This window comes from Protopterus annectens, chromosome 6.part0, assembly GCF_019279795.1.
Source record: "Protopterus annectens isolate FY-2018-M chromosome 6.part0, PAN1.0, whole genome shotgun sequence".
NCBI lineage: Eukaryota > Metazoa > Chordata > Ceratodontiformes > Protopteridae > Protopterus > Protopterus annectens.
In genome coordinates, this window is record NC_056737.1 from 667,378,527 (window position 1) to 667,402,455 (window position 23,929).

At 38.3% G+C, this 23,929-nt stretch overlaps 1 protein-coding gene across 1 annotated transcript in view; it reads left to right on the forward strand.

The window, feature by feature from the left end:
- Nucleotides 1-23,929, forward strand: part of ADSS1 (adenylosuccinate synthase 1) — a 512,348-nt gene that overhangs the window by 348,540 nt on the left and 139,879 nt on the right. Inside the window, exon 7 of the mRNA XM_044074349.1 lies at nt 18,747-18,828. Within this exon, the coding sequence (XP_043930284.1) occupies nt 18,747-18,828 (82 nt within the window). The remainder of the gene's footprint in view (nt 1-18,746; nt 18,829-23,929) is intronic.

Genomic DNA, 23,929 nt, shown 5'->3' on the forward strand with positions numbered 1-23,929 from the left:
GGATACAGTACCCACCTGTGTGGGCAAATGCAGACACTACAGCCCTGAGCCACAATGCAGACCATTGTCATGTGGCCTGATGCCAAGGTATACCCATCACCTAGCCTTGTATAGCCATCTGGCACAGTCGACCACCACACACCCATGCAGAGATGCATCCATGCATGTCAGTACTGGCACCCTGTGTGTTTCTGTGTGTTGTTGTATGTTGTGTATGATCACATCCACACTCACTACAACCCCCATTGGTATACTGAAGCATGCTGTCTGATGTCAGACATCTCCCCATACCCTTTGCCCATACAACCTCTGTATGACCCGTGTGGTGCATGTGATACCTGTACAGTGATGTGTTGCGGCAGTCCCACTACTGATGAGTTGTAATCCTGGCACTGCCAGGTGTGTCAATGTGTGTGTGTGTGTGTCTGTGAGCATGTGGCTGTGTTGGTGCTGGCACCTGTTCATGCGGACAGGTATGTGTACGTCACCTACTATATAGCTACCATATCCCTGTTGCAGATGTCACTCACCATCACATGTATGTTCTGAGGGCTCCACAACAGGTAACCCATGTGGCGCATCCAGTAACTGCATAGAACTGTGATAGCACTGCTTAGTTGTCAGGGGTTTAATACCCTGTGCTGGTAGGTGTGTGACACAAACATGCTTAAGTTTTACTCTTCCACTCCTCCATGACTTGTCTTTGCCTCTCTCTGCCTTTCCCACTCCCTCTTTGATGGATGTGGAGACCTACACCTGCTTTGCTTAGGCAGCAGCATGTGTATTTTAAGTGATGCTCATGATCAGCTGATGGCCTCTGCACGAATTGCAGCCCTCCCCTAGCTGATTGCATATGGAACATGTGGTAACATTCCCATAGCCAATTGCATGGAAACACAATCCAATATCTAGGAACATCATGTTGGTGTTGGCCCTTTTCATTAACTGTGAGGAGGAACTAGATTTGTTGTTTGGCAAACAGCATCTCAGATGGATTGGGGATTTACCTCTAACAACACACACTGTGGAAACAGGACAACACACAGGAGGGGGCTGTGCCTGACCTGACTACAGACTGTAAGTGCTGCTATACTGCATTTGGAGTAATGTTGGTTTAACAGTGTGTGTGTGTGTGGATATGGCTGTCCTACATGTCTCAATACCTACCATGTCAGTTCCATGTTTATGAGAACTCCCCATCTGCAGGGTCATCTGCAGACTGGACGATGTGTTGTGCCTTTGGTTTCATGTGTTACCCACGGAACATCTGTCTGTGGACTGCAGAAGGTAGTGTGAGGATTGCAGTCTGTAGATGGTGAAAGCCGTGACAGTTACTGACTTCATATCCCTCATAGGACATATGTTGCAAACCCTGTTACAACAGTAAATGTATGAGGTTATCACAGCAACATGTCAATTTTGGCCCTGTGTATGTGCTTCCAACCACAACTCTGCAACCTTTGTACATATGCCGTGCATGAAGAGGTGCGTATGTGCTGTACACCATAATTAGTGATATCATATCTGATAACAAGCCAGTGAGATATCAGACTGCTACACATGTTATGTACAGTAGGGGTTATATGTGATGACATAGCCTAGACATTCTGTGGATGTTTGTACAGACTGAGATCTGTGTACTTATGGTGAATGTCAACAGTGTGTGTATTGTTAATATGTACTTTAGCCTGTGTACAGACTGGGTAAATGTCATTGTTCTAGGTCCTGTCCTATCTGATGTTACATGCTGCTCCAATGTATGGTACCATATTGGCGTACATGTCTGTAGGGCCATACACACACATGTCCCATACCACAGACAGCCATCAGGCCAAACGGTGTAGCAGCCCAGTATATGTAGGACCAGTCTGTGAGTGGCACATATGAGGATGGTGTCAAACAGACAGTCCATATACTGTAATATTATGATAGCTTTACATATGTGGCTGTGGCTGTGTTCACATTGGTTGTGATTATGCACTTTCACACAGGTGTATCTTTCTCTGTGCTTTGACATGCCTGTAGAGCCTGCTATATATGCAGCTACATGTGCATTCCCCCATAGGAGATGTAGGCCAATATTGAGCCAGTCTGCCTGTAGCCTGCACAGTGCATTGTTACATGCCTAGCAGCTTAGTGTACTTACCCAGTGAGATGTCATGTGCAGACACTTGCCAGATGTACTGCTGCCGGGCCTCCCTTAACAGTCATGTATGTCAGATAGAGCAGTGGCATGCTGTACAGATGTATGTCAATATCTAGTGGGTAGTATGTGGCCATGGCACCCCTGTACCAGCGGTTATTATGTGTCCGGCCAGATAGGGGTGTGTGAATGCATAACCTATGGGGGAAAATGTATACCAGTCGTTATGTGTTATACCCATCTACATGGCTGTCTACATCCATATTGTCAGGCATGGTACACATGCTTTGCACTAAGGGGTTATGTGTATACCTCTGGACTGTACAGAGTGTGTCAGAATGTACACATATATTGGCCAATATCTCTGCTGTAGTTCACAGGGGCATTACATGCTAGCAGTGGTACTTTACTATGATGTCCTTAGGATGTCTGTCAGTAGCCAATGACACATGTGATAAGCAGATGTGACCTCCCACACACACCATATCTGTGAAGACAATCCCAATGACAATAGCAATAGTCTACTAATATACCTGCTTTACATACCTGACATCCCCTTGCACTATGACTTTGGGACTATAGAGACTGGGGTAGGGCTACACTCCATGTCGAGGACATATGGTGGAAATATATGTACATATAATTATCCAGCTAGCCATATATATATATATATATATATATATATATATATATATATATATATATATATGATTACACATGTGTAGTACATCTAATTACCACTGTCATGGCAACCACCTACTATAAATCCCTACATCATGTGGGCGTGGTCCCTTTACATTTCCTGTGTGATGGACATCCTTCCTGTGTGTGGGCATCAGTGTTACAGACAGCAGGTAGCAATACCTCTTACAGGAGAACCGGCACACTCAGGGCAGCTACATATTTGTAGGAGGTTCAAGAACAACAGGCAGAGTTTGAGTAGAGTTGTGCTATGCTTTGTATAGTACTGGTGTTACAGGGTGTGTGTGTACATACTAGTTTACCTTGGAATGCAGTCTGTCTGCATTGCTCACAACTGTGGGCCTATACTCTTGGTGGCCAGAGGTGTGCCTGTCATGTTTTATCTGTCCACCACACAGGTCCTGTGTCAGATATTTCACTGGCAGTGTGTGCGTTGAATGCTATCAGTACATGGCTACGTCCATTCTGTTTCTAACCTCAATACCCTAACTAAAGGTATGTTGTAGACTATCCTGTAACACCAGCAACTTACTTAGTGTATGGCAACAGTTTTCCACATATGTGCCTGTGTTCCAGCCTCTGTCCTTCACCTACATACCAAGCTTTGCACATATGACATACTGTCGGTGGTTGTTCTGTAGTGGGCTATGAGTATATCACACTGCCATTGCTGCCATCAGTCCACTGCTGTTTTATTCTCCCACCATACAGTGGGGCTGGGGCCATATATGTGTGGGCGTCACCTACACAATACATGTGTGCCCATATAAACTCCAGAGGCCAGTGATTGTAACAGTGGTATATGGCCCTGTATTAATGAGTCTGGGGGGGCACCATATATGACCTAGGCTGTTACAAAATTTGGGGGTATCAGGGGTGAGCTGCCATAAGGTATCTGGATGTACAGTACCATATACTTCACCTGTATTTACATTACTTATATATATTGGGTTAGTGCAAGCCTACTGCCTCCTGCCATACAGACTGTTCTGTTTGTCAGTGTGCTTGTGATGGTGTCAGTTATACTTTGTTATGTAACAGTTACATCCCATCTGGTCAACTGAAGTCTTTACCACCTAGTGATTTTGTACAGAGATAGAGGCTGCTGAACTATACACCCACATTACTTACTGTTGATTGTTTGGTATCCTGTGGCCCAGTCTGTCTTCACTATTGTACAATTTGAAGGGCTTGGCCTGGACAGCAAAAGTTGTGAACCTTTCCAGACTACTGTATTAGTATAACTGTTTCACAGTTGCATTACTCTGTTTATATGGATGTCAGTGTTTGAACAGCTTTATGACATGGCGTATAGAACTGTAATTGTACACAATTAAAGGTTTTCCATTTCTGCAAACCTGTGTGTGGTGTTTTATCCTATGACCTCTCTGTGGGTATATGTTGCAGGCAACAATTGTCATTTGTATGGGTGGCCCATACAGTGTCCAGTTGTTCGGGTATTAACTGTAGGCATAGTGGCTTTTCCATATTGTGTGCACCTTCTACATATGTATCTTACTGTACATATATCTGCATGTGTATGTGTAATCACATGTATACATACATACATATATATATATATATATGTGTGTGTGTGTGTGTGTGTGTGTGTGTGTGTGTGTGTGTGTATCTGTATCTGCATATCTGTGTCTGTGTATGTGTATTCTGGGGATGTTGATAGCTTTCACATTTTACATTTCCTATGAGAGGCAGACTGTACTGCATGATATGTTACCAATACCAGCCTGACATCATACATGTGGGATGTAGAACTGTTAACATCTTGTGCCCATGTCATGTCAGGTCCTGGTTGTGGGATCTGCAACACTTGGTAGTGTATTGCAGGGCAGACGTGTTTGGCTGTTGGGGGTATGCCTATTCGTACAAGATATATAGTGTGTGGGGCCTCTCAACCCCATTAACGGTGCATGTGGACAAATTTGTTTTTGTTAATCTACCATTGCTGTCTACAGATGTATGGCCATATATACCTATATATATATATATATATATATATATATATATATATATATATATATATATATATATATATCTGCTTACATATATATATAACTGTCCGTATATACCTACATAGATATATATCTGCGTACACATATGTAACTTGCTGTGTATATGTAGACATATAGATGTAGACACATATATGTGTCAGTGTATGCATCTGCATGTATATATGTTCATATATATTAACATATATGTATATAGTTTTAGAAATAAAAAAAATATATACATATATATATATATATATATATATATATCCATATATAGATATGTTGTATCTGTTTAGATATTAATATATTTACACACACACACATTCATCTAGATGTTGGTATACATTCTCTGTACTGTTGCTTGACTGGACTGGATGGTATATTTCTAAAAACATTAGGTTTATTTATATCTGGCATGGCTTGGTGGTAAATTACTTTGTCTATGGTGAGCAGGGTCCTAGGTTCAAGACTTGCAGCGGCTGTTTACTTTGTTACTGGGCAGAGCATGGGGCTTTGGATACAGAGTCATTAAGGCACTTTAAAGCAGTTGTAAGCGTGTTTGCACAGAGGTAAGCACTGCTAACTTCCTGTTACAGTCTGTTATACTCAGTTAACTTCTAAATTGCTTAACCTGTGTAGGCATAGTTTACCCCCACCCAAACAGGCTTAAACCCGCTTATTGCTGCTTAAAAGTACTTACTCCCACTTACCCCCGCGCTAATTTCTTTAAAAGAAAAGAAAAAGGGGTTGATAGAAAAGTAGTGAAGAAAGGGGCTCAAAGAGGGAAAGACAGTAGGGAAAACAGCCAGGGATTTGCAGGAAGGGTGTAGGGAAGGTCCGTAGCTGCCCATTTCTTCTACAGCAACAGCTGTGCATATACACTGAATTTGGAGGTGGATTTGGACATTCAAACCCCTGGTGGGGGTGAGGACAACAATAATTCAGTGTGATGCCAATTAGAGCGGATTACATGTGTCCAGTGGACATGTGTGCAAAATGGACAGCTGTGTATGGGGCGAGATTATTTGTGGGAACAAAGTTCCCTTTTTTTCTTTTTCAGGTGAGAATGGAATGTTGGGGAGGGGTTGTAGCCATATTTGGGGAGGTAGGTTGGGTAGGTTAACAGACAAGACAAACAAGATGTATACAGGGGTGGTATATGACACATGTGGGGGGTAAACACCTTGGACGGGGAGGGGTGTTTGGAAGTCGCAAGCCCATGAGCCCCCAAATGGAAACAGTGGGACTGAGGTCCCCACCCATGGGCAGTCACCACTGCACCTTCATGGCCCCAAAGGTGGCTGTGCTGGGTAGGAGGGGCAGGCTCACCCTCTAATTGTGCCATGCGGCCCATAAGCTGGTGTAGCTGGTCTCAAAATTCCCTGTCGAACTCCCTACACCCCACCGCCCGGACCTGACAGTGGGTGACAGGTACATCTCCGGCCCTGCTCCCGGGGGGGCTGAGCCCCCTCCTCTGTGGTGGTTCCACCTGAAGGTGGTGCAGGACTAACAGAGGAGGAGGTCCCAGGCTGGGCCCCACACGTGCTGGTGCCCGGTGCCATGGCCAGCTGAGGTAAGGCAGGTGGGTTCGCTGGGACCGGCCTTCCCATAAAGCTATGGTGTTGCAGTTTTAAGAAAGATATCAGTTAGTCATAGTCAACAGAATTCAGGATTAGTTATAGCAGCATGCATAGGTATTCCCATTAACCCAAGACACCAGTTTATAACAGTTGCAGAGCAAGCAGTACAAATGCATATATGGGATAGCAGTGGCCATTACAACAGCATGCAGGTTTCATTGCTGGCAACAGGCCACCAATATGGGAGCATTTTAACATGACACATGCATAGAACCAAATGTGAATACTTATAAACCAATAGGACATATGCCCCAACAAAAGTTTGGAGTGTACACGTACCCATTGAGGTGTGTAATAAGGTTATTGTTGCACATATGGAGAGGGTGAGAGAGAGAGAGAGGTCTATTAACAAGTAATATATCCCTGTAGTTTTCACAACTTTCTTAGTCACTGCAGTGATCTGTCCCTTACATGTATTATTACACTACCAATGTCCTTATTTTGTACAATGATATGTTTGTAGATTAGTATATGCATGGACTGTGTCTTACGTATAGTCTACACCTGTTACCTGTTATACCTGTTGAGAAAATCATTGTTATCACTACCTGACAATTTCTAGACATACTCCCAGATTCCATGTTGCTGTTATACACATACCTAATTATCTGTTATTGCACACAGTCTGGTCAAGGCATGACAGGATGCAGGTGTTAATGTGACATATATTGAGAATTGCTGTCATACACTTTGGTGAGATGCCAAAATGACAGGTTTGTTTCCATATACATTCTTTTTTATGTTCAGGTCTGACTATCCATTATATGTCAGTATAAGCTGCCTACATTTCTTGGATCATCACACTGATTTGTCAAGAGAACAGGTTACCGGGCAGCAGATTTGGGCCATTTATCTGGACATGCTGGACAGATCGGAACAGTTGAGGGGTATGACTATGCATATTGCTTACTACCTGAACATTCTGCCACAGTCTGTACAGTTGATGGTTATGATTATGCTTACAGCATACTGTCTGAACATTCTAGCAATGTTTGTACAGTTGTTGGGTCTAATTATGCATACAGCTTTCTATCTGAACATTCTCGCAAAATCTGTACAGTTGTGGGGTATGATTATGCATACTACTTACTACTACTCCCGGGATTCAAACCCCTGCTGTGTGTGGTAAAAATATTACAGCTGACATCACAGTACACTGTGCTATCAGGGAATTGGTGTAAAGCATTCCAATGGCTTCTGTCTAAGTCTCCCTCAGTTGTTCTATATGACTGTCCTCTTGGGACTTCCAACATTGTTATACTGAACTTCCTACACATTTTAACTGCATTCAGCAGTGTGGGTAGCACTGCTTAATACAACAGTACTATTTATAGAATGCAACACTACAACAACATATGAAAGCAGAATATACACAAGCACTCCAGAGGTTATACTTTTACTCACAAGATATTACACCTTTTTTCCACACAACCTATATGACAGTCTTCCTGCCATATTGTCTGGTTTATTCAGTACATCCCATACACAATACATTTTTATACTGGTACAGCACTTTCTAGAACTATTTATTTCTTATGACAGTACATGCGAGATTATTACTAACCTGCCTCGTGACGCAGCATTTGCAGCCTAGCAGCATGGGCTTGCTGGTTTGCAGCCTGCTCATCTGCAGCTGTCAGAGAAATACAGTGATATTTAGCCATTACCTATCCATAGTATACACATGCTAGGCAATCATTATCTGCATAGTAGAATGGGTACTTAATGCTGGGGCATCGGCCATCTGCCTTGATTCTTGGATCCACTGCTCCAAGAGATCACCCCTCTGCCGCTTCAGGTCAGCATGACGATGCCTGAATTGCTCACCAGTCCTGGGGATACCAGTGGCACTGGTGAGGTCACGGACGAGACTGTCCCAGGCCTCCACTTTATACTGAGAACCCTGGTACTGGCCCTGCAGTAGTCTCTCATCATGGTGTTTTACCAGGAGCCATACCATGAATCTGCACTCCTGGGTGCCCCAGTGCTGCGCTCTAAATCGGGTGCCTTCCCCAACTCCAGCCATTCTGCCTACAGTAGGGAGCTACAACCAGTTATGGGAATTATTGGCACCTGTGGGGTTTAAATACGCCCCATTTCCTGCACTTTCCCATGACTGGACGGTTTTGAAAAGGCTAATCTATGGGCACACCTGCTTACCTAATGTTGGCATTGCTTAAATGGGGCATACCACTGGGCAGATTGAGTTAGCTGGCCTACACATTGCTTACACCACGTAAGCTGACCTGTGCAATGCTTAGCATTGCTTAATATCTCATTAGCATTATATTTTCCTTTTGACATTGATTTATTATTTGTTACATGTTATATCTGTGTCTAGTATCTGTAGTTCATGTGTACTTACACTGTATGGGGTCCTGGGGACTTTAACACTTTATTACACTAACGCCTCACATCTGGCCTTACTGCAGTACTCCATTTCACATATTTATGTTATGTATCTTAAACCATTGTTGTAAACAAAGTCACACGTGAAGTCTATTGTTATTACCAGGGAAAGATTTGTCCCATGTGGGACGACCCAAAAATTGGGTGCCTTTCTTTCCGGTAACACCATGTCTACAAAGGTAAGCATGGCTGTGTTCATATGTGCATGGACTACAGCATGTGGTAAACCTAAGATACTTGGGTCGGGACAATGTACAAGATGAGTCCCGAGGAGAGGAGGAGTGGAGGGTGGGCAAAGTTAACAGTTATGTTGTTATTAGATACAACAATAACAGATCAACTCAAGATAAATATATATATATATATATATATATATATATATATATATATATATATATATATGCATTACTTCATACATTTTCATCTATTGTACATTTTTATATGAATTGATGTATTTACATTTATAGTGATAATTATATTATATATATTTATTTTTATACAATATACACATTTTATGATATATGTGGTAGCTATGGGCGGGTAACCAGGGAAGGGATGGTGGCTGCGTGTGTGCAGCAGGTGGGAGGCAGAACTGTGGGTAAAGAAAATATGGGTCGAGGAGAGGCTGGGTTGGATAGGCCTGTAGTGGTTGGCCCGCCTAGTGGGTGGGGGAGAGGGGAATGAGATATAATAAAGTGAAACATAAAAGAAGAATAATTTAAATCCCTATTTAAATAAAACAATTAAAATAAAATAAACTTGGTAGTGTATTGCAGGGTGGATGTGTTTGATTGTGGGGGGGGTATGCCAATTCGTACAAGACCTATATTGTTTGGGGCCCCTCAATGTGAATACACAATCATGAACCCTCTTTAGTTAAAGCCCTACAGCCATTGAAACAAGAATTTATTTATAGAGGCTATAAGGTGCATAGAATAAATCTAGTGATAAAGGAAGCCTGGAAAGAGAGGGAGGGTAGATGTAAACCCTACTGTTATAATAACTATACAGCTACACAAACATTTAATATATGCACAAGCTTTCCTACCACCGACAATAAGCTAAGAATGGCATTAACTTATGCCAGTGACATTCATTTAGTTTGTGATATTATCAAGCAAAATTGGGGGATACTATCTACCATACAGGAATTGGAGGGTGCAATTGATTGATTTCCGCATTTCACTTTCAGGAACAACAAGACTTTGAAGAGTCATTTATGTTATAAGTCCCAGAATGTTTTGGACAATATGCAATCAGATAGAGTAAGTACTTATACCTGCAGGCGATGTATGGCTTGTACTCACATATATGCAGGGACACATTTTATCCATCCACATTTAGGCTTTAGGTTAGACTTTTCTTGTTATGCTGATTGCCAGATAAAGAATGTGGTCTATTTTTCTTATTCTACTGAATGTTACTGTTATTATGTTGGGAAAACCAATCGTCCTTTCAAGGATAGAATTTTGGAACATATACGTGACATGAGGAATAAGAAAAAAAGTAGTGCTTTAGCCACACACGTAGCAGAGAATGATTTGTCACATAAGTTTAAGTTTATGGCACTGGAAGTGGTTAAAACTAGTAACAGGGAAAGTAATATAAGAAATCGAACTGAAGCAGCAGAACAAAGATGGATTCTGCGTATAAAGGCAGATAAGCCACCAGGTTTAAATACCAAGGTTTCATTGAAACCTTTCCTTAGAGCCACACCACTTAAACATTAAGTAATATAAATTAGCTTATGTTAATAGTTGTTATTAGATACAACAATAACAGATCAACTCAAGATAAATATATATATATATATATATATATATATATATATATATATATATATATGCATTACTTCATACATTTTCATCTATTGTACATTGTAATTATATTATATATATTTATTTTATACAATATACACATTTTATTATATATATATATATATATATATATATATATATATATATATATATATATATTTATATGCACTTTTTGACATCTTTGGATGTTTTGTTATTTAGAGAGATGCAATCAATTCTTATTCAAGTTTTTAATTTTGTGGTATCTTTAAGGCATTAGACATGAGTTGCTAGATGGGTCACATGTTTTTGAATTAATTATTTAAACAGGTGTTTAACAGGTTTTGCTATTTGGTCTGATGAAGCGGACTGTTGTCCGTGAAAGCGCTTACCACTGTTAATAAAAGAATTTTATTCAGCTCCGTTGTGTGGAACTGCTGCTTTTGCCGACATTGAATCTTTAAAGTCTGGCAGCTCATTACACTCACAGAAATATGTTCTCAGTTATCTCTTTCTTCCCCATCACACCTGTAACATCTGCTGTCTACCTGAGGAAAAATTCTCTGGAATTGATTTGGGGTATAAAAATAGCTATAGAAACACTGCCAAGCAAAGATCCTAAATCATTTAGACTTTTTTTTGCATATTTGGGAGACATACATGTACCTGCCCCCATTGTTTCTTTGTGAATTGCTTATCCAGTCACTCTACCCAATCCTTTCTAACCTCCTGTGATTGGTTCTTATAGTTATCATGCAATATTTTGTATTCTCTACTAATTATTCCTTTTTAACAGCAGCTTATGTTCTAGATTCTACTAAAAACTCTACCAGTGATGGTCTTTCACTTAGAATCCCCCTATTTCTTTCTCTTTGCCTATACTCTGATATCAATCCTTGCTAGGGAACACAATCTCTATCCTGTATTCCATTTTAATTATTGGCCTATTCCCTTTATATTACCTTTCTCTGTCTAATTATTTGCTCCTAATACCTTGGTTCTTTTGTCAGATTTTTCCAATAAATTCCAGCCCCCTCTTGCCTATTGTCTGTATCCCTAATTGCAGTCATCCGTATTGGCAGAATCTGCTTTCTTCATTCCCGTGTTGGCTTAGTTCTTAGAATACTTTGTGCTACTTTATGAATATAATATTCTGCATTGTTATTGTTATTCTCCTTAAAGATATGCATCCAAAATTCCAGTGTCTCCTTATTTCTTGAGTCCCCCTTTCCCCCGTTTCATCATCATCCCTTTCTACTTTGAATTACAACTTTCTGCTTGTGCTAGGTATAGGAGCCTTAACTGTGTAGCTTTGATATCCCCCTTCAAATTGGATAATCCCAAACTGCCTTGTTCATTTGGAAGAATCAGCTTATCACACTTGACTCTCACCATATTCCCCTTCCAGATAAAATCCTTAGACTCTTTATTAATTGCTATCCACAACTTCTCCTCTGGTTGATAAAATATGACTGACTTGTGTATAAAACTAAAGGGACTAAAAACATTTAACTGGTTGTATGTTGCTATCCATAGCCATATAACAGATCTTCCAGTTTCTCGGTTTCTTTTGTTTAGTCTCTTCCTACATATCCTTAGCTACCATACCAGAATCCTTTCTAATCCATCCATACTCCTAAGCACTTTATTTTATCATGTCACCATAATTATGGATATTGCTGAACCAATTCATGTCTGTGTATATAATTTACTGCTATTGCCTTTGTGTTAGGTTCATTAATTTTGTATCCTCAAAAGATTCGAAACTGCCTCAAAATGTTCCATAACACTGAAATGCCCTTTTCTGGTTTTATCAGGTATAAAATCATATCATCAGCAAATGGAGCCAGCATTTCTTGACTACCATACCAATTATATCCTTGAATTTCTGAGTCTCTTATTTTCTTTGTAAATGGTTCTAAATATACTGCAAATAACAAAGGGGAAAGAGGATATCCCTGCCCAGTTCCTCTGCTCAAGCTTAAATTATCAGTGAGGAACCCACCCACTTTAATTTTTGCCTCTGATCCCTTATATATCCTCCTAATCAACCGTATAATTTTATCAGAGAATGCAAATGCTTCCATTGCCCTCCTCATAAACTCCCAACTTACTCTGTCAAATACTTTCTCTGCATCAAGACCCAACAACAACAGTGGCATATTTTTACATTCAGCTTTCGTCTGGATCATCAATGTTCTGTTAATGTTGTCAAACGTTTACCTCCCCTCCACAAAATCACATTGATCCAGGTCTATCAATTTTAGCATCAATTTGCCTTTCTTTTATCCATTATAGATATAAATACTTTATAACCATGGTTTAGGATTGAAATAAGCCTGTATGAAGCTGGATCTGATGGATCTTTACCCTCTATATGTATTACAGCCACTGCCTCTTTCTTCCAGGATGTTGGTTCTTCTCCTGCTCTTAAAATACTGTTAAACAAAACCTTCCAGATCTTTATCAGTTTTTTTGTTCCCTTCTAGCTTCCAAACTTCCACAGGAATTTCATTTCTTCCTGGGGAATTTCCTGTTGATTGGTTATACATCACCATTTTTATCTCATCTCCTCCTATCCTAACTATTAGTGATTGAAGATGAGACCATTTTATAACATTTTATCACTAAAGCAAGTTAGTTTTGTGGCTGCCATTTATCTGAATTTAAACAAAACCTTCAACACCATACCTGTCAAATGTTTTATTAAGAAATTAGAAATTATGAAAAGGGATGTTCAGGATGTTGAAGGAAGCAAGAAATTAACTTACTGGGTCAGTGCAAAGGATGGACAAAATGAGCTGCGAGAAAAAAAGTTGCTAGTGGAGGCCCCCATCATAAGGCATTGAATCCAGTCCTGTTTAACATAGATGCTTCAGTGCTGGATAGCAAAATCAACCTGTACATTGAAGACACCAAGAATGGTATGGTAGTTATAGAGTCATACTTCATGGTTCCTGCCAATTACTTAAAAAAACAAGAAAATGATACCCTTGTTATTGCAAGGTTCATATGTAAGAACATTCTGTAACAACTTTACTGGTTTCAGCAAGCCTTTTGCTGCTACACAGATGGTATGCACTGCAGCATTGCATCTGAAACCTGACCACTTTGAAAGCTGTTAACAAACCTCACATTGCCACACAAAATAGAAAAAAAAGGTGTGTCAGAGCAAAGTGTACAGTTTTCTTAAATTAGTCAGTTGAAAAAAGTTGCAGTTTGCTTCTGACCAACATTTGTATTGCAGAGTGAGATGTGTTACAGCTTTTAAAGCTGTTAGGTACTTTGTGTATGTATATATTTTTTAAAACTCTCATCATAACTCTTATCACTGCCTTGCGCTCAATGCTCTCCAGTGGCTAGAATTCCATCAACAACTTCTACTTTCACAGTTACAAATCACACACTGTATGGTACACAAACCATCTACCTGTCTGGCCCTCTCCTCTCTGGTTTCCTCTTACACCCCTACACGTACCCTCTGCACCTCCAACCAATTAGTTCTGGATATCTACCAACCCAACAAAACTGTTGGTAAATTACTCTACAAATCCTCCATTGCCCAAACTTGGAACAAACTCCCCATCCACATAAGATCTATTTTTCACTCTGAATACTTCAAAAAGCAACTAAAACTTCACCTACTTAACAGTAAGACTTGTTCATGTCAGGCCGCTACCTAATCCACTATACTACTATATGTTTTTTTATTCCTTCTTCACTGACTTTCATCTACAAAACCTCCAAATTTTTCTCCCTTTAACTTTAATCCCTTTCTGAGAATAAATTCCTAAGCTATACTGCTCTACCACATGTATATTTGTACATAGTGTTACTCACATACAAACTCTTCTCTGTAAAATCTTTCTCACTCTCTTGGAAAATCCAATTGAATTACATTGTCGATGTAATAACAAAAATGTTATTATTTATCATATTATTGTACTATACTTCTCCTGTTTATCATATTATTGTACTATACTTCTATTTTATAATTCTCTGTATCTTTGGAACGCATGTATAACAATTATGTATATCTGCTTGCAATGTTTGTACTGCTTTTCTCCTCAGGTCTGCACTGAAAATGGACTTTTAGCCCAGCTGGACTAACCCAGTTAACAAATGTCAAATAAATAAAATAAATAAATAAAACTGATAATACATTTAGTCAGCTAAAATTCCCAATGTATTGCAAGGAGTTACGATTGGGTCTATAGTCATAACTTTATCTTGTTATATATTTTTGAAATGGATTCTTAGAAGTTCACCTCTCAAGCATCACTCTTTTGAATGTATTTCTTGGAATTCATTTCCTGATCACATAACCAACTAATAATTATTGGTGACCCAATCAAAGGTTTCTGTGTGGTTCATTTTCAAAGGCAGCGTGATGGCTATAGTTGGCAAGGTAGATAACTTGGTATCAGCTGGGACTTAAAATGCAAAACTGTAGGGCTATATACACTTTGCTGTATGGGAGTGCAGGAAAATTACTGCATGGAGTTGCAGACCTGCAGGGATACAATATGAAAACTTAAGGTGGACATAAGTTATAGTTAGTTACTTAGTTAATTAGTTAATTTCAGGCATCATAATTAGAATAAAATGTACAGTATTATATGAACAGAGATCGTGAAAGTCAACATGACACTAGGTAGCTAAGGAAGTGACTTCCAGAATTGTAGAGGTTATATTTTCATTGTATAGAACTTTTAACCACTACATCTGGCCCTTATCATACAGAAGAAGGGGAATTAGGATGACAGGAAGTATGCAAAGGAGAGTTTCTGAACTAATGAGAGAAATGAAAAGGACTACTAGGGCATGAGGAGATCCTTAAGGAGGTTGGCAAGCATGAAACTGAGGAGTGAGGAAAAGGGAGAACATGATGTGAGGCAACATATTATCAGAGACAAGTAGGCGGAACAGAGCTGAAAAGGTAAGACAGGTGGGGGGAAGAAGATAAGAATAGCAGATGGAGGGGGATGATTCAGGACTGATATATAAAAAAATAATATTTCATAGAGTGGCAGGGCTCAGAAACTAATTACTGGAAACAACGGAAAGTATAAGCTACTGGGCTGATTTAAGTATGCCCAGGGTGGAAGGGGAGAAATATCCAGTAGGAGCAGGGGAAGGGAATGACATTTCTCTGAAGGTTAGTTAACAACATTAACATGAACTCAAAAGACTACAAGTCATAAGTTAGCAATTCATTATCTTTATACATTCATAAGTGTAAACTATTAAGTTAAATCTAAATTTACCTCTTTAGGAGGAAATAAATGTTTTATTAGAGTACTCCATAAGGTTTGGGGAAAGTTGTTAAATTATCTGTGCTATGATAAAGAAATTTCTGCTACTTTCAGATATTTGTCTTACAGAAGCAAGAACTTTTAGTGTCTTCCTCTTTGGTTATCTCAAAGTTGTTGTATCTCTTCAAGTGTACAAGACAGAGGTCATGTATCAATGGCATTTTTATCCAAAATGATGTTAGCTTTCCACTTATATCTTAAAATCCTTTCCATGTACTATACAGTGATAGTAATCATTGTGATATGATAATATTACACATTTCAATAGGTATAATTGTGAAAATGCTATGGTATCCTAAGTTCTTTTTGCATTTATTTTATACTGATTTTCTTTCATTGCTTTCTCTGTCATGTTATTTTCTGTGAATCTGAATCTGTAGCAACAAACTTGTCATAAGACTTAAGGTCACATATTACAAGTGTCAACAAAAGGGTGTATCTCCAAGTTGGTGCTAATTTTGATCTCAGTCTCTAGAGGCTTACTGTTGAAAAATAATTCTCCTCTTTGATACTTAGATGCACTGCCTGTTAATACAGATCTTGTCAGACCAAACCCAAGTAAATGCAAAAGAGCTAAGCAAATAATCTACCTTTGCTTAGCACCATAAAGAAACAAAAACAAGAAACATCTTATGCTTCCCATTCTGCTCAAGTAATCTGGCTTTATTTATCAGTTTGATAAAATCTTTGGACAAAAGTGCTTATCTAAGATAAATAAAACCAAATTAAGGTGCTGAAGAGCAGCAGAGAGTCTAGAGACTGAAAAAAAAACTGTATATGATGCTGTATTAACTTACATGTACACCAGAAGTGAGTGATCATAATTACACTAAGGAGCAAGTAGTTGGGAAGGCTGCAGCAAACTTGTGTTTTAAACCAAACTTTTTTTTTTAATTATGCTTGTAAATTTGAAATATATTTGAGGACAGCTTGCAAAGAAATTATTATATCGGCATCACATTCTAAGCTTTTCTTATGGTGAGTAACAGTAATAAGCAAGCAATAATGACTGAGGATGAGAATTACTGGGAAATAACTGCCTGCAAAAGGGGTGTTATGAGGCCTGATGTCAGGGGCAGGAGGCATGTCCACCCTCAGAAGGTCCATTGTCTCCCTGTAATGCTTATCCTGGAGGGCATTATTTCACTTACATAATGGGCTGTTAAACTGTTTTGCATTTGTTTTATTATTAGTATATACCTCTTATATTTTTATGTAAAAATAGTTCCTGTTCTTCCTAACGTTTCAGAGTTGCTGTAGGACATGTGCTTTGAGAGATATTATTTTATGTCCAAAATATAATTTATGTAAGCATTTAATAATGTCTACAAACACACATACACGCACTCACACACACACACACACACACACACACACACACACACACACACACACACACACACACACACACACACACACACAGATCCAGAGACGTAGTTTCTCACACACACAGAGAAACTCAGGTAGATAGACACATACACACCACATCAGAGACAGACAGATGGGGACACACACAGAGGCTGATGGAGAGATACACAAACTCAGCCACATACACACACACACACACACACACACACACACACACACTAAATGTACCTAGCTAGAATATATAGCATGGAAAGCATTAGAACCCACTCCACTACTCACCTAACACGCACAAACACATAGACACACATGAATATACACATCCTTATAGCTGCAGCAGTTACTTATATTTGATCTTTTTTTCCTGTCTCTCATTTACCGCAAATTCCTCTGAGCCTTGATTAGTGAGGAGAAAGGAAATAGCAGATCATTTTACTACTGCAACAATAAATTGCTTTAGGTTATTCTATTTATTTATTTATTTGTTTGTTTATTTATTTATTTTTCCTTTTCACTAAACATGGCTTTCTCTGAGCCTCACTTACCAAGGGAAAAAGTAAAGAAGTGTCCTTCTAACCACTGCAGCAGTTACTTGCCTTACTTTGGTTTAGTTCATTATGCATTTATTTATGTATCAATGTGTTTGTTTTTGTCCCATTCACTAACCATGCAAGGTCTGTAGTTAGTGATGGAAAGGGAAGTGGTGGCTCTTGGAGATGATTTCAGTATCAGCACCACAATTTCCTTATGGATCTGACACTTGTTGTTTCTCAACAGAGTTTATATGTAAATTAAAATCCTGTTGTGGTAGACTGAGCATCCTGTGAGGATCACTCACATTTCAGTCGTATTTTCCAAATGCAGTTAATGCATGCATGGCTGTAGAAGGCCCTCAGGTGACAACTTCTCAACTGAGTTAGCACTTTGGTTATCCCAGACCTGCACTTTCAGACTTTCAGAAGCTGCTCAGACTTATACAGTGTTGTGCTCCATGCAGATTTTAGTTTAAAAATACTCAAAATTGAATAGGTTCTCTACTAAAACTATTGCAGAATCTTGTAAGAATGAGCAAATAGTTTTATGCATTACATTCTACAGAATTTCACTTTCTTATGATGAAAAGTAAAATCATTTAGTCTACCAAGATGAACCAGAGTAAGCCTGTACATAGCAATGTTACTGGAGTACTTAGTCATTGCTGTTGTTTCTCCATCAAATTTTGTCTTGTAAGTAGTTAAAATCTTTTAACTGTGATTCTGAAAGAACACTATGAATCTTTAATGTAAAATAAACAATGCAGTTGGACGTATTTTGTAGAGTGGTATGTACACTGTACTTGATTTTGAAAATGTTATGTTATTTTGCAGATTTAAGAACCTGGCCTACCAGTATCAGTCCATGTTTCCTAGTTTGGTGATAGATGTTGAAGGGCAGCTGAAGAAACTAAAGGTAAAGGTATACTATGTCAACCATTTACTTACTAGGATGTGCCATATCATCAACTGATTGTGTTCAAAACAAAGAATGACAATTACTCTTTCTGGTAAAATATATGTTTTTCAATCAGAAATATTCCAGCACCGTACTTCTAACAATTACACTTTCCTATACTGAACTTATCAAATATGGGTCTAGTTTGTTTCATTGAATCTCATTTCACTGAATTTCATTTCACCCTGACCACTTCGCTGAAAACTCAAATTACTGAAAAGTCATTTCACTGAATCTCATTTCACTGAACTGCAGTTAGTATATATGGCACTGTGTAGAGTACTGTAAGACATGTAAAAGGTATATGCCCTTTTTCCTACTGTAGTGCGATCCTGGAGTTAGTATATATAGTTAGGGGGGCATGGGGGTATAGCCCCCCACATTGGGTTGTGTGGGCCCCCACTTAGTTTGTGTACATATTGTCTTCTGGAGAGAGAACCCACGGTTGGTAGCCAATAATTTTAATACACAACCAGGATAAGCGCTTTCGTCTTGTGTACAAGACTTCATCAGATACCTCAAAGTTACATCACATTTCATTTATACTCATATCAATTAGTTTCAAATAAAATTTAAAGACACATAAAGCCATATACAAAATCAATAAAATGACACTTATATAAACTATGAATAAATCCTGAAACTTTTAAAATTGTTCATTCATAACTTGGTATGGCCAAGACAGATATAAAAATGAATACAAAATGTATACATGTTTAAATTTGTACTGCTTTTGTCGTCAAAACTGGCTTAATGGTAATGTATTCATTTAGACCAGGAAAAATGTTAGATTTTAGCCTAAGCTGCCACTTCAATTCCCTGTTTAGCAATACATTTTTAACATCTCCCCCTCTGGGATTTATTTTCACCACATCTATAATCCCAAATTTAAAACCACTAAAAGAAGAACAGTCAATAGAGTGTTTAAACAGTTCACTAGTCTCCTTCTTAATCCTAATATCATGAAACTGTTCATACATTCTATCCTTAAGAGCCCTCTCTGTCTTTCCTATATAGAATGCAAGACACTTTTCACAAATGGCCATGTACACTATCATTTGTGTTACAATTCCCTTTACAAAACCACACTATACTGTTCAAACCATTTTGTAAACATACACTGTCTTCCTTAATAATATGTGGGCACTGTTTACAGTTGCCACATGAACTAGTTGCCTTTTTTATTACGCATTTAGACTTGTCCAGTTGTTCAAATGCTCTTTTGAAATTCTTTCTAGTTTTAAAAGAAAATATAGGTTCATGCCCCACTACTTCGTACAATTCTTTACTTGTTTTAAGCATACTCCAATTAGCCTTTATAATAGCAGTAAAAATATCTGTAAAGGCATTAAACTCAGTTACACATGCCCTTTGAACTTCTTGTTTTCTCTTCGTTTAACAGGTTCATCCAAAGGTTTACCTAATAAAGCCTTATATCTAGTACCCCACTGTATATTTCATCTAACACCCCCTGGACAAACTCTCTTGGGTAACCCCTCTCCATAAACTTCTCACCAAGAAAATTGAGTTCCCCAGCTAAATCTGCTTTGTCTGAGGTCATTCTTGCGATACGTACTGCCTGTCCTTTTGCAAGACTTTTTTTCTGGAACATGGGATGATTACTAGTGTAATGCAAAAAACTGTTACACCATGTACTTTTTCTAAAAATTCTGGACTTAAACCCATCTTTTGGTCTGAAAAATGGTAGTATCAAGATAGTTTATACTAAATTTATCCCACGTGTGTGTACATTTGAAAAAGGTAGTACATTCATTTAAATATTGCATAAAGGAATCGACAGTCTCTTTGCCCCCTTCCCATAAAACAAATATATTGTACAAGAATCTCATATAAAGACGTATATTGTTACTATATGGACAATTAAAGACATACCTATGCTCCCATCCAAACATTACCAGATTAGCGTAAATGGGGGCACAAGCTGCCCCCATTGCAACCCCACTAATTTGCTGGTAATGTTCACCCTTCAACCAAGATGGACCATTTAATTAAAGATTCATGGGAATTCTTGAGTAAATTAACAAATGAAGTATGGAAGGAAAGCTTCAACTTTCTTACCATAGACGTTAAGGATTTATTTACTAGCATTCCGAGACAGGAAGGACATGAACTTTTTAGTGACAGCATTTACAAGTTTTCTACTATGTCTAAAGATCAAATTCAGCTGATTCTTGAATTAATGTAGGTGGTACTTGACCACAATTATATATGTTTCCAGGGTGAATTTAATGCCTTTACAGATATTTTTACTGCTATTATAAAGGCTAATTGGAGTATGCTTAAAACAAGTAAAGGGTTGTACGAAGTAGTGGGGCATGAACCTATATTTTCTTTTAAAACTGGAAAGAATTTCAAAAGAGCATTTGAACAACTGGATAAGTCTAAATGCGTAATAAAAAAGGCAACTAGTTCATGTGGCAACTGTAAACAGTGCCCACATATTATTAAGAAAGACAGTGTATGTTTACAAAATGGTTTGAACAGTATAGTGTGGTTTTGTAAAGGGAATTGTAACACAAAAATGATAGTGTACATGGCCATTTGTGAAATGTGTCCTGCATTCTATATAGGAAAGACAGAGAGGGCTCTTAAGGATAGAATGTATGAACAGTTTCATGATATTAGGATTAAGAAGGAGACTAGTGAACTGTTTAAACACTCTATTGACTGTTCTTCTTTTAGTGGTTTTAAATTTGGGATTATAGATTTGATGAAAATAAATCACAGAGGGGGAGATGTTAAAAATGTATTGCTAAACAGGGAAGTGAAGTGGCAGCTTAGGCTAAAATCTAACATTTTTCCCGGTCTAAATGAATATATTACCATTAAGCCGGTTTCGACGGCAAAAGCAGTACACATTTAAACTTGTATACATTTTTATTCATTTTTATATCTATCTTGGCCACACCAAATTATGAATGAACAATTTTAAAAGTTTCAGGATTTATTCATAGTTTATATAAGTGTAATTTTACTGATTTTGTATATGGCTTTATGTGTCTTTAAATTTTAATTGAAACTAATTGATATGAGTATAAATGAAATGTGATGTAACTTTGAGGTATCTGATGAAGTCTTGTACACAAGACGAAAGAACTTATCCTGGTTGTGTATTAAAATCATTGGCTACCATCTGTGGGTTCGGTCCTCTGCTTTACGTATTTGCTGAGTATTTTACAATTATTTTCTTCGTTCTGGAGAGAGTTAGTCATTGGTGTTGCAACTATGCATGTCTATTTTTTAAAATGTATTGTTTTGTAGTTTTTGGTAAAAATACAATATAAAACAAACAAGGAGGAAGGCTACGCCCCCCACAGCCCCCAATGTGGGTGGAGGTGCCCCCTCCAACTACGGCATTAAAAAAAAAAACTCTGGCATTCTGTTTGTGCTGCCAAACAAAGTACTATGGTTTGTACAGAGTTTTCTGGACTAGCAATCATTTGTTCCTATTTTCAGATAGTCCAGAAAAAAAAACTTGATGGATAACAATCCTATGCTCTTGGGTTACAGTTTTATCCTCTTAATATTGCTTCTCACTTCCTGATAACTGTCCCATCCTCCAGATCCTGACCCTGATTGACACTTACCTTTGTGGCACTCAGGCCAGCCTCCTCCTACTTACTTTACACCTGCACTCAAACCTGCTCAGGCAGGTAAGCACTGCTACAGTGGGGGAGAGGAGGCCAGAATAAAGTAGTCTGTTTTTAAACTTCTCTTAACACGTGAATATATATATATATATATATATATATATATATATATATATATATATATGGATTCACTTTATAACCTCGATCGAATTTCAGTATCTCGAGACTATAAAACCGAATCCACAAAACACCGACACAAAAAAACTCGAAATTCACAACACCAAAAAAAACGCACACACTATACCACACATACACCACAACACCCACATCACAACATAAGCAAACAAAACTACACACATACACAACTCATACACACATAAGCCGGGGGCAAGCCCCCCTGTACCCCCCACACACCCCTACTTATATATACTAACTCCGAGATCGCACAAACAGAAAACAAAAGCCAACTCACACACGCACATTCTCTGACCCCTCACACACACATCAAACACATCAGCACACCCACACACACTCTAACTCTCACTCAAAACCCTTAGAAAACACTTACCTGACATAACACCTACATCCACACATGGCACCGCACACCATCAAAACACAATCCCAGACATTACGCAGCATAAGGTCATAACTGCGAATTCGACATATATTCGAGTTCGCGATTATGACCTTTCGCTATTTTTAACATTCGGCTTTATAGTCTCGAGATACTGAAATTCGCCATTTCAGTAATTCGAGGTTATAAAGTGTTGCCATATATATATATATATATATATATAAAACACATGAAGATTAATCATGTAAAATAGTGGCAACTTTGGCGGAGTGACCTGAAAGCAGACCCAGATTTCTTGAAGCGTCTTTGACTCATTCATACAAATTAGTATTTTGCAAAGTACCTAAAACTTTAGTAAAATATGCATAATATTACTATAGGTAACTGATAGAAATGTTTTACTTTGAAGGGCAGTGGCTGTTTTGTGGTTGTAAATGAGGTTGTTTAGACTGTGTGGACCACCACATGACTGCTAGTCACTCATTCAGCATCACAAAAATCTCAGTTCTGAATAGGGAAGCACAGTTCTAGGTAAAACAGTCATAATTATTAGGTAATACAGTTATAATTATTGGAAAAATGATAAATTGTTGTTGCATTTATTGTCACACTGTAAAAACAGTAACCATTTGAAGTGTCGGGACCTGCTAGAATGAGTCCCGAAACACGGACACTGAATGTCTAAAAAATGTACTTACATATACTAAAGTCTGAGATTGCCATTTCCCAGAATATTCTCTTTTTTCAAGGTATGGTGATCTTAGATTTGCATATATAAGTCTCTATATAGCCATGCTGTTGATTCAGGTTTATCAGTCACACAAATAGTCCATTACAACTTGTCAATAAATACATGGCAAATACAAGATGTACG